A 13,790-nucleotide genomic window follows, 5' to 3' on the forward strand; every position below is an offset into this window, starting at 1 on the left:
ATTTAAATATAATTTTTTTTTTTTTTTTTTTTTTTTCCCTACTAATAAATATATACAATACATATATATAATATATATATATATATATATATATATTTTTTTTTTTTATGTAAGCATGTACATGATGTATATATTTATATATATATATACATTTTAATTATTTAAAGCCTTTAATCTATTTCTTCTTTCTTCAATAATGTCCAATTTTATACCCTTTTCTCTTGGTAAACTAATATATGGTTTTGTGTTATCTCCAATAACAAAAACATTACTCAATCTTGTAGCAAATACTTTATTTCTCGAATCTTTCACATGAATAATATCATATGTACCCATATTTTTATCTATGGATGAAATAACACCAACTCTACCAACACTGTGTCCAGCTGTTACCATAACCAAACTTCCGACTTGAAATTTTAAGTGCTCTAATACCTTTCCTGTTTCTAAGTCCAAACGTACGGTGTCATTTACTTTGACATCTGGATGGATATAAGGTATACTCCTACCATCATGAGTTACAGCTATTGATAATCTTCCTTTCCTTAATAATATTTTTTTTACCTTGCATAATTTATATTTACTCTCCTCATTTGTAATTCTATGTGGTACAAACCTTCCCTTAATGTCATATAAAAGACGGAAATATTCATTCGATTTTGTTATGTGAATTACATCCATCAAACCAACTGGAAATGTACAATCGGTTCTTACCTTATTGTCAACTTTCACGATCTTCTGAATTAATATCATCTTTACTTCATCAAAAGTTAAGGCATACTTCAAACGATTTCTTAACAATATTACTAAAGGAATACTCTCAAGTAATTTATGTGGTCCACTGCTCGTCTTGGGCGCATATTGACCACCCATTTTATTCAACATCCAGTGGGAGGGGGCATTCACCCTTTTTAAGTGTTTTTTAATACCTTTACCCTAAAATAATAAAAAAAAAAAAAATAAAATAAATAAATAAATATATATATATATATATATATATATATGTATATTTTTTATACATTAGGTAGCCATTTAACAATATTTATTGCACATTCAGGTGAAAAAAAAAAAAATTATTGCAAAGTCAGGTAAAAAAAAACAACGTAAACAAATCATTATAGCCATTAAAAAAAAAAAAAAAAACGCTCAAATTAGGGTCAAAAAAGGAAAACAGCATATTCATAGTTACATATATATAATATACATTATGTAAATATGTAAATATAATATAATATAAGAATAACTGCTTCCTTTTATATACAACAAATAATGTAGAGCTATGCATATCAATGATAAGTAAAAATTAAGAATCAATATTATATATATAAGGAACATACAAATGTAGGACCATAATACTTATAAATATATATATATATATATATATATGTATATATAATTAATATTTATAAAATCCATTAAGATTACACTTATTTAAGCATAAGCACATAAAAAAAAATATACATATATATATATAATATATATATTATATGTAACAAATAAAATTATATAATAGAAGTAATATAATAATTATTTATACTTATATAAAACATATATTATGAATATATAATCTTCATTTTTATTTTATTTTATTATTATTTATATATTATATAACATTCTTATTTTTCTTATTTTTCTTATTTTTCTTATTTTTATAATTACCATTTTTTTATAAAGATTTATAAAAAAGTTGTTGAAGTTCTTATTTCTACGTTTTCTTCAAATTCTTTTTGGAAATAATATTCCTTAAGGTTTTTTTTTTTTTTTTCTTTATAAAATATATTTATTTCATAAAAAAATAAAAAAAATATATAAAATATATATATATATATATATTATTATATTTGTATTATTATAATTCTCAATATATTATAAAAAAAGAAAAAAAAATTTATAAAATTAAGGATGGAACATTAATTATTTTTAACTTATTTTTTTTATTCTTCATAATAATTTTTTTTTTTTCTTATTTATTAAAATGAAAAATTATATATGAAACTATTCTTATATATATATATATATATATATACATATTAATATATAAACGATATTACATATATATTATATATAATATATATATTATATTTTTTTTTTTTCCTTATATAATAAATAAAAGAACATATTTATATATGTATGTATAAATATATTATTATATATAATTATTGAGATTACATATTTTTTATTTATAAAATATGGGCACAAGATATAAATTATTATATATTAAATTTTGTATCATGTAAAAAAATATTAGATACATTATTATTATATTATTTATTATAATATATTTTATTATATATGTAAATAAATATACGTATAAAATGAATATAAAGAATTAATATATATATAATATATATATTACATTACATTGTATGTATATGTATAAATTGTTTTGTTAACAATATTATCTCTACCCCTTAAAAAAACATATATATATATATATATATATATACACGTTTTTAATTTAAATATATGTTATATATATACCAACAAAATCTATACTTATTTATATATATTATTAGGTTTTATAAATATCATATTTGAGAAAAAACAAATGTTTCATTTTTTTTCTTTTTTTTTTTTTTGATATTAAAATATCATTCTTTTATTTCTAATGTTGTATATATATATATATATATATATATAATAAAATATTCTTATAAATATATGCAATTACATTTTTTAAAGTTTATATGTTTATTTAATATATTAGTATAGATATGTAGCAGGCAGAGGGTTCTCCAATACACTTAAATCACTTCTCATACTATAAAAATATAATGATATATATATATAATATGAATATATTTTTATAGTAATTGAAAAATTATATTTATTTATAATATATTTTTTTTTTTAATTTTTTTTTTTTTTTATATATAAAATTTAATGAATTAAATGCTTATAAAAAATAATTAAATATTGAATATATTTATTTGTTGGTTTATATATTTTATTTCATTATATTTATTTCTTCATAATATAATGTTCTTCTTATTATGTATGTATATTAATATTTTTGTAATATATTATATATATTTTTTATTATTATATAATTGTTTATACTAATTGAAAAAAAAAAATAACACAAAAATGTAAAGGGACAAGTAAAATAAAAATTATATATATATATATATATATATATGTATAGAATAAAACATATTTTATATTCCTTTGAGAAAAATTTTAAGGTTACATATATAAAGGTTTAATACTTTTTCTTATTCATAGGTATAAAATATTATGTTATATAATATAAAAATGTATTTTATTATAATGTTCTCTTCTTAAGAATATAAAAAATAAAGCTCTGTTGCTTCCAGAAAAATTAAGATTAAATGTAAAAGGTATTTCTCACAGCTGTATAATAATTATAAGACATAAAAGGGGAAATAAAAAAAAAAATATATATATATATATATATATATTATTATTTTTTTTTGTTGTATAATAAATATATTGAACTGTTCTTTTTTTATTCATGTAAATAATTAATAATATATAAGATGTTTTTTAAAAAAGAAAAAAAACATACACACAATAAAATAGGGTTATAATATTTGATATATATTATTTTATTTGTATATTAGTTGAAAGGAAAAAATATTTTAAAATAATATCGCTCTGTTCTTAATTTTTCGCAATGAAAATATACATTTGTAATATTTCTTTTATGTCTTAATATATATATATATATTTATTTATTTATTTGTTTTATAATTTTTTTTTTTTTTTTTTTTTTTTTTTCTTTTTCATGTTTGCAATTTTTTTCCACTAGTGTACAAATTTTACATTGTGTAAAGAAAGGTTAAACATGTACATAAATATTTTACATATTTATTTAAAATAATAAATCCATAGGAAAAAAAAAAAAAAAAAAAAGAAAAACAAAATATAATATAATATATAATATATATATAATATATATATAATATATATATATGTATGTATTCAAAAGATATTACCTTTTTTATTTATTTTTTCGAAAAATGTTACAAATATAAGGTGAATTTATATATCATGTGTGTGTTCCCTCTTATTTAATTTTTTATTTCACGTCACCTTAAATATATATATTTATTTTTAGTAAGCACTATTTGTATTGGTGAATACACACATATATATATATATATATATATATATATATGTATACATATAAATGTAACAAAATTTTATTATTTTATTAATTTATTATTTTATTTACATGCTATGTGTAAATAAATATGAACACAATGATAATTAAGGATAACATAAATATGTCTATTAATGAAGATGTTGAGAAAGAACTTTATGAATGTTTTTCTTTATTCGATACAAACAAATGTGGTTACATAGATATTAGAGAATTTTACTTTGCTTTAAAATCATTAGGTTTAAATTTTAAAAAAGAACAAGTGAAAAACATTTTTTTGGATATAAAAAAAGATATTGATGAAAAATTAAATTTTGATGAGTTTTTTGACATAGCTACAAAATATATACATACAAGATATAATGATGAGGAAATGGATCAAATGTTTTCTTTATTTGACCCAAACGATACAGGTTATAATAAATATGAAAATATGGAAATATGAAAATATAATAATATATAACAAATGTTCATATATATTTATATTATATATGTTAAACTTTTCAATTTTATGATTATTTTTATTGTAAATATGAAAATATAATAATATATAACAAATGTTCATATATATTTATATTATATATGTTAAACTTTTCAATTTTATGATTATTTTTATTGTCAGGTAAAATAACACTACAAGCCTTAAGAAAAGTATGCACAGATATAGGTATCTATGGAAAAAAAAAAAAAAAAAAAAAAAAAAAAATTAAATATATATATATATATATATATATATATTTATTGATATTATTAACACACAAATAAATAAATACATGTACATTTATACATTTATCCATTTATCCATTTATACATTTATCCATTTATCCATTTATACATTTATCCATTTATCCATTTATACATTTATCCATTTATCCATTTATCCATTTATCCATTTATATATATGTATATTTTATTTTTTTTTGTCTTGTTAGGTGAAAATATTAGCGACACCGAACTTAACAACATGATACATTTTGCTGACAAAAATAATGACAAAGTTATTGATAAAAATGAATTCAAAAAAGTACTTTTATGCTCATGGAAAAATGACCCATTAAGTGATGTTGATTCAGATTCATAAAGATAACAAGTAATCAATCTAATTATTAATTATATTTATTTTTTTTTTAACTTGTCAAAAGTTCAAATACATATAATACAATTATATATTTTAATTTATTCTTTTTTAAAACAACAAAAAAAAAAATAAAATAAAAAAGTAAATATAAATAATAAATAAATAAATAAATATATATATATATATATATATATATATATATATATATATTTATACAATTAGACAAGTCAGGAAGGATAACAAAAACTTTATAAATATTAAAAAAAAAAAAAAAAAAAAATTAATTTTAAAAAAATATTTAATTATAAATGACATATGTAAATTTCAAAGAAAATATAAACAAAATATATTTTTACAAAAATATAAAAATATGTACATATAAACATATATACATATAAACATATAAACATATATACATATATACATATAAACATATATACGTATTTACATTTTCGTCTAATTGAAAAGCCCAGGCGTCTAACCATTTCAAAACAAAAAAATAAAATAAAATAATATAATATAATATAATATAATATATATATATATTTATATTTATTTATTTATTTACTTATTTATTTATTTTTTGATTTATGCACACATTACACATTTTTGCGTGCAATATTTTTCTTGGGAACCTTAACTTAAAAAATAACTAAACTTGGAATCATTTTCGATGTTGTATATTATACTGTCGACACCAAAGGATTGATAAAATTTTTCCTTCAAGATAGATGTGTAAAAATGTATTGTAGATCCACTATCGCTACCATATGCATCATTGTTTGAAGTGAATATAACTGTATGGAATAAGGTTAAGAATATATAACCATCTTCTGTTATATGTAGATCTTGTTCATTAAGCTTTATAAATTTGGATAATAATGCTGAATCGGGATATTTTTTTATTAGGTCTTCTAATACATTTCTTTGTACATAGAAATAATTAACTGATGTTGATATTGGTCCTACCCGTATAGATGGATTATCTAGATTAAACCATTTTTCGAAATTCCATTTATTTTCTTGTTTTGTTAATTTATATATGGTTTTTTTATTATTTGTTACATATATATATGTTGATAACTTTTCTTCATTATCACCATATGATATATATGAGATATATTGAAAGAGTTCATTGGATTCTTTTTTCTTTTTATGTACTACAAAACAATCATATGCCTTTTCTACTTTCTTAATAACACATCTATTAACATAATTATATTGTTCATCGTTTCCTGTTATATATATTACAATTTGATTATTCGTACTACTCTTTGAGTCTATAGATATACCATATGGTTGTGGTAAGTTTATGGTTACAAATCCTTTCGTCATATATACATATAACATATTATTTATAGGATAAGTTATAATATGTGTATCTTGGAAGGATTTATAATCAAAACCTAAATAATTTCTATAACCATCAAAAACAAAATTTCCTTGATATCTTAGATTATATTCTTCTGATCTGTTTAATAAACTAACATAATTATTTCTGCTATCATAATAACATATATCATTAAATATTTTCTCTTTTCTTGAACAATAGCTGGAAGCACCGATATGTGGAGCTAGGCTAAATTGATTCGTAACGTTAACAAAAGGTAATTTTTTCTCCTTGCTCTCTTCATCAATCTTAACATTACGTAAATCTACAATACCTTTATTAATGGTACAATTATAGTAGTTCGTCCAAACAATTTTAACAACATTATGGTTGTTATTATTGTTGTTGTTATTTTCATTGTTATTATTATTATTATTATTATTATTTTCATTGGTGTTAATATTATTAAATGCTTCATTTTCTTCATTTGGTAAGTCAAAATTAAAAAATTTTCTCTTCTGTTTATGTAAAGCTTCTACTATCCCACTCTTCTTATAATCATCATCAAGAGATATATGTGCATCATATACAGTAAAATAAAATGAATTAATATCCTTACTAAATAGATCAACAATTGTATACTTCTCAACAGTATCATTTGTTATTTTTAATAAATATAAACAACCCTCCGATGACGGTTTTTCTTTAAACATTTTTTTTGAATTTACTAAAATATAATCAACTGTTATTATCATGGTATTATTATTCAACTCCTTCGTATTATCAACTGGTTTGTTTTGATTATCTTTAAAATTATCGTTAACATATTTATCTACCATATCGTTGTTATTATTATATACAGTATGTCTAGATGCACTTATACCTACAATTTTATCATTATTATTAAATGTATAAATATTTTTTTCTTGAATAGTATTTTTTTCTCTGTTAATAATGATCTGCACTATATTCTCAGCATTTTCGGTTATATATAATACATTTTCTACAATACTTATATCGTTTAATACTCTTAAATATTGACCTTTCACTTTATCGATCACATTTAATATTTCTATAGTTTCATTTTCTTCATTATATTCCATATGTAAAATATAATAATTATTTCTTATAGCTGCTGTTACAAAAAATTTATTTAAAACACTATCTGCAATAACACCAGTATAAAACAATTCTCTATTGTTTAATATATGAGCATACTTTCCTGGTTCAATTGTTGATAATAAAACTTTCTTTTTTTTCGTATCGATCTTATAAATATCTACATCTGTTAACGTTAATATTAATCCATTATTTGCTGCTATACCTACCATATATAATCTATCAGGAAAAACCATCTGCATAATATTCACATTGTTCTTATATAAAAAAATCAAATTCTTAAATTCATGTTTTATATAATATATCGGCTTCTTACCTTTCTTATTATTATAATCAATAGCACTAAAAGGAATACAATTCGTCGGAAATTTAATCAAATTATTTAATTCTAAATTAAATGAATTGTCTTTCCCAACCACCTTAACATTCATTAAACTATTATGTTGACTAGATAATAATATATCACCTGACTGTTTTATTTTATACATGCAGTTCCCCACATGCACCAATATTATATATAATACAAAAATGTATTGGTAAATCATTCTGTAAACACAAACCTTTTTTATTCACTCTGTCTATACTTTTATTAAAAAGAATTTCTCTTTTACAAAATCAAAACGTTACACATATATATAATGTATATAATGTATATAATGTATATAATGTATATAATGTATATAACGTATATGTTTTAGATTAAAATATTATGCAATATATATAATATATAATATATATATATATATATATATTTATTTATTTAATCATAAGTTATAAAATGTTGATATATATACATATATATATACAGAAACATATTTTACAAGCTCATAAATGACAAGGCATATAAGTGTGTTTTTATATAAATATAAGCATACACTTCCAATATATTAAATTATTATATATACATATAATATATATATATATATATATATATAAATTAATATGTTTATATTCTATATAGATACAAAAAAAAAAAAAAAAAAAAATTAAAATAAATAAATATATATATAAATTATTGATATATATATATATAAGTCAAAAAAAAATAAATATATATATTCAAATTATTATTAATTTGTATATATAAAATATAAACCCTAAAAAAATTAATTTACATATAAAATAAATAAATAAATAAATAAATTTATGATATATATATATATATATATTATTGTAATAAATATGAAATAGAATAAAAAAAAAAAAAAAAAAAGGTATAAAAAATAATTGAAAAAACAATATAAATTCTTATTTTTCGCTTCTATTAATTAATATCATAAAAATAAAATTTATTTTCTATATTTCTATATAAAATAATAATAATGTATATAATATATAAATAATAATCTATAAATATATATAAATATATATAATATTATATTTATATTATTTATTATTAATATATGAATGTTTTTTTTCTCAATTCATATATAATATAAAAAAATATGGGGCATATAAAAATTAGCATAAATTTTATTATATATATATATATATATATATAATATTTATTTATTTATTTATACATTACATCTATATTAATAAATTTATTATTTTGTTTTAAGAATTAATTATAAGAAAAAGAAAAAGAGCGCGGTATAAATTAAATAATATATATATAAAATATATATATTTATATATATATTACAAATATATTAATAAAATATATTTTTTTTATAACATTGTTATCACTATATTATTATATACATATATTATAATATATATATGCATTATATATAGTAAAAAGCTTCTCTTTTTCTATCTCCTAATATAAAAAGAAAAAATTTTTTTTTGTTGTTGTTCTCATATATCCATATAATATAGAAGAAAAAAAAAAAAAAAAAATCTTCCCATATATATATTAATAAGAAAAATATAACCATATAAAAAAAGATATTTTAAATATATATTTTATTATGTATATTATATAATTTTTTTAAAATATTCATTATTATATTATATATATATATAATATATATGGCAAACAAGAGAAAAAAAACTTTGTATATATAATAATAATAATTATTATATATATATATATATAAAATATAAAAAGTTATCAAATTTTTTTTTTTTTTTTTTTTTTTTTTTTGGTACATCTAATAAAATATATATATATATTATATTATACTATGTAATATTTTTTGAATAATAATATAATAAAAATAAAATAATAAATATTTCTCAAGTTTTTTAAAAAAAATTAAAAAAGTGTTTTTTTTTTTCCCTATATAATATAAATATTATATTATATATTTATATAAAGGAATAAAAAAACCTTAATATTTTTTTATAGATAGGTATGCAATACAAATGCATGTTTATTTTATATATAAATCAATAATTTTTTATTATATTATAATAAATATATATATATAATAAAAAAAAAAAAAAAGTAAAAAAACTAACGTCATAATACATAATAAATCCCATGCTTCCCTTTTGACAATTTTATAAATGTAAAATGTTCAGTCAATATATATTATATATATATATATATATAATATATATAAGAATAAAAGTGAAAAATAATAATAAAAAAGTTACATATATTTATATATAACCCACTAAATATATAATTGTATGAAGTTTTAATTTATATATATATATGAATGAAATAAACTTCACCATAATGTGGTTGTTCTCTCTCTTTTTTTTTTTTTTTTTTTTTTCTTTATTAATAATTTATTAAAAGTATATATAAACATCACATTTTATTATTAGAACCAAGGAAAACACCATTTATAAAACATATAAAAAAAATAAATGTTATAAAATAGTTTCACATGGTCAGTATTTAATATATATATATATATATACTTATCACACTTCATAATATCCACAATAACTTACAATAATATTTTTATATAAGGATCAATATAAATAAATATATATAATATATATATATATATATATTTTTCATTTAATATAAAAATGGTTATATATAGAATAAAAACATTAAAGTGATAAATTAAAATATAAAGGCTTAGAAGAATGTTCTTATGTTTATATATATATATATATTTTTTTTTTTTTTTTCTTGTTAATCTCTTTCCTCATTAGTCTTTCTTTTTTTCTTTTTATATATAAAAAAAAAATATATATATAATATATGTATAAATATATATTATATATTGTAATATCTCGTGAACAAATTATCAGGTAAAGGTCTTTGTCATTTCGTCTATGGGAATAAAAAAATATTTATATATATATAAATATATATATATATATATATATATTTATTTATTTATTCGTTTAATTATGTTTACCATTTAATAATAATAACACCTCATGGAATATAAATAAATAATTTAACGTAAAAAAAAATATATATATATAATATACAAATTTAATTATATGAAGTCCCATAAATATATTTTTTATAACATCTAAAGGTATTTTTATTTTACCTATAATATTATATTATGTGAGGAATACATTTTTATTTTTACGAAAAAGAATTTTTTTTTTTTTTTTTTTATATCTTTTCCTTCTTCTTTATGCTATTTAATAAAAATATATATTATATGTATTTAAATGTATAACCGATAGTTTTTTTTTTTTTTTTCCTTTTTTAATAAAATATAAAAGATTGGAATGTACATAAGAAAAAAATATATTTTAAGAATAATATTATTATTATATATATATAATTAATATATATATATATATATATATAATACATTATGAGTTTTATAAAGATGCATAATTATGGTATAAAAGGTCCATTATAATAATATGAAATTATAATTATAAATAAATCTTTATAAAACTTGAAATACGTTATAATTAAAATTGTAGAGGACTACAAGAATTATATAAATAAATAAATAAATAAATAAATAAATATATATATATATATGTATTATTATTATTATTTATTTATTTATTTTACATTAGTGCCTCTTACGACCATAAAATAAAAAATTGTATAAATAAAAAATAAAATAAAAGGTATGTATGTATGTATGTATGTATATATATACATATATTTATTTATTTATTTATTTGTTTGTTTATTTATTTATTCATTTATTCATTTATTTATTCATTTATTTATTTTCATTTTTATGTTTTTACCTTTTTATCGCAGCCACAATGAAGGGAATACCGAAACGTCATATTTCTAACTATATCGAGAAAACTAACGAAACGAATTTGTATAAAATAAGAAAAGGTTTAGTTAATGAAATGAATGTAGAAGGACATATTTATGTAAATGAGAAATTGAAAACATTACTAGATGAAGAAATAGCAACATATGAGTTAAATAAGAATTCAACATTTCTTCCTGCTGTAATGCAGATTGCTAATGTATCTACATTACCAGGTATAGTAAAAGCATCAATAGCTTTGCCAGATGTACATGCAGGTTATGGATTTTCCATAGGAAATGTTGCAGCATTTGATATGGATGATGAAAAAGCTATCGTATCTCCAGGTGGTGTAGGATTCGATATAAATTGTGGTGTTCGTTTAATACGTACGAATTTATTTTATGAAGACATAAAACCAAAACAAGAAGAATTAACACAATTATTATTTAATCATATCCCTGTAGGTGTAGGCTCACAAGGATTTATTTTATGTAATCAAGAAAATTTAGATGATGCTTTATGCTTAGGTATGGATTGGTGTGTCAAAGAAGGATACGCATGGATTGAAGATAAACTAAATTGTGAAGATAATGGTAGAAGTCTATATGCTGATAGTAATTTTGTTTCTATAAGAGCTAAGAAAAGAGGAATAACACAAATGGGGACATTAGGTGCAGGAAATCATTATGCTGAAATACAAATTGTTGATCAAATATATGACAAAAAAAGTGCTAAATTAATGGGTATTGAAAAAAAAAATCAAGTTTGTATTATGATTCATTCAGGTAGTAGAGGCCTAGGACATCAAATAGCTACAGATGCATTAATAGATATGGAAAAAAGTATGAACAAATATAAAATTAATGTTATCGATAAACAACTAGCCTGCACACCCATACACTCAAAAGAAGGACAAAATTATTTAAAAGCCATGGGTTCTGCATGTAATTTTGCATGGATTAATAGATCATCCATGACTTTTTTAGCTAGACAAGCATTTTCAAAAATTTTTAATCAATCACCAGATGATTTAGATATGCATGTTATATATGATGTTTCACATAATATAGCCAAAATCGAAGAACATTATATAGATGGAAAAATTAAAAAATTATTAGTACACAGAAAAGGATCCACAAGAGCATTCCCACCTTTCCATCCTCTAGTACCTCTAGATTATCAATACTGTGGGCAACCAATATTAATAGGAGGTACCATGGGGACCTATTCTTATGTATTAACAGGAAATGAAAAAGCTATGCAAGCCACATTTGGTTCGACATGCCATGGAGCTGGTAGAGCATTAAGCAGAAATAAAAGTAGAAATACATTAAGCTATGTAGATGTACTTAATAAATTGAAAGAACAAAATATTTCTATACGTGTTGCTTCGCCAAAATTAATTATGGAAGAAGCACCAGAATCGTATAAAAACGTTTCTGATGTTGTACAAACGTGTCACGATGCAGGTATATCTAATAAATGTTTCCGTTTGAAACCCGTAGCCGTCATAAAGGGATAACAAAAATGAATAAAATGAACACACATATATATATATATATATATATATATATTATACTTATTTATATATGTTGTATTATTTTATTTTTTTTTTTTTCGTTCAATAATATTATTCTCATATATATATCATATATATATATATATATATATATATATATATTTTTTATATCCATATTTATTAAAGATATCACACCCTCCTAATTTTATTGTGATTCTTTTGTATCACACACAGTTTAATTTCTTCCTTAATCATTAAACAATTTTCTTTTTTCAAAATATATCCTTTTTTGTTTTCATTTATATATAATTTGTTATATATATATATATCGTTTTATTTTCATTTATTTGTAATAATCTTCTTATATTTTAAAACAAAACAACAACAGAAAAAAAAAAAAAAAAAAAAAAAAAAAAAAAAAAAAATAAAAAAAAAAAATTAAAAAATAAATTTAATTTTAAAAAAAAAATTTTAAAATAAATAATTTTAAAAAAAAAAAAAAATATATTAAATTTTTTTTT

General features: G+C 18.3%; 4 protein-coding genes across 4 annotated transcripts; 2 read left to right on the forward strand and 2 right to left on the reverse strand.

The window, feature by feature from the left end:
• Positions 1–153: 153 nt before the first annotated feature.
• Positions 154–1,662, reverse strand: PRSY57_1103900 (40S ribosomal protein S4, putative; the record flags this gene model as incomplete). Its single annotated transcript, XM_012908010.1, has 2 exons — positions 154–936; positions 1,660–1,662. 2 exons carry the CDS (start codon positions 1,660–1,662, stop codon positions 154–156), a joined length of 786 nt encoding a protein of 261 aa, XP_012763464.1.
• A 2,555-nt stretch (positions 1,663–4,217) lies between these two features.
• On the forward strand, positions 4,218–5,207 carry PRSY57_1104000 (centrin-4; the record flags this gene model as incomplete). The annotated part of the gene is made up of 3 exons (XM_012908011.1): positions 4,218–4,539; positions 4,749–4,793; positions 5,059–5,207. 3 exons carry the CDS (start codon positions 4,218–4,220, stop codon positions 5,205–5,207), a joined length of 516 nt encoding a protein of 171 aa, XP_012763465.1.
• A 633-nt stretch (positions 5,208–5,840) lies between these two features.
• Positions 5,841–8,198, reverse strand: PRSY57_1104100 (translocon component PTEX88, putative; the record flags this gene model as incomplete). The annotated part of the gene is made up of 1 exon (XM_012908012.2): positions 5,841–8,198. The coding sequence occupies one exon, from the start codon at positions 8,196–8,198 to the stop codon at positions 5,841–5,843; it is 2,358 nt and encodes a 785-aa protein (XP_012763466.2).
• A 3,553-nt stretch (positions 8,199–11,751) lies between these two features.
• On the forward strand, positions 11,752–13,272 carry PRSY57_1104200 (conserved protein, unknown function; the record flags this gene model as incomplete). Its single annotated transcript, XM_012908013.1, has 1 exon — positions 11,752–13,272. One exon carries the CDS (start codon positions 11,752–11,754, stop codon positions 13,270–13,272), a length of 1,521 nt encoding a protein of 506 aa, XP_012763467.1.
• Positions 13,273–13,790: the final 518 nt, after the last annotated feature.

The sequence above is a fragment of the Plasmodium reichenowi genome, chromosome 11, assembly GCF_001601855.1.
Source record: "Plasmodium reichenowi strain SY57 chromosome 11, whole genome shotgun sequence".
In the NCBI taxonomy this organism is placed as follows: Eukaryota; Apicomplexa; class Aconoidasida; order Haemosporida; family Plasmodiidae; genus Plasmodium; species Plasmodium reichenowi.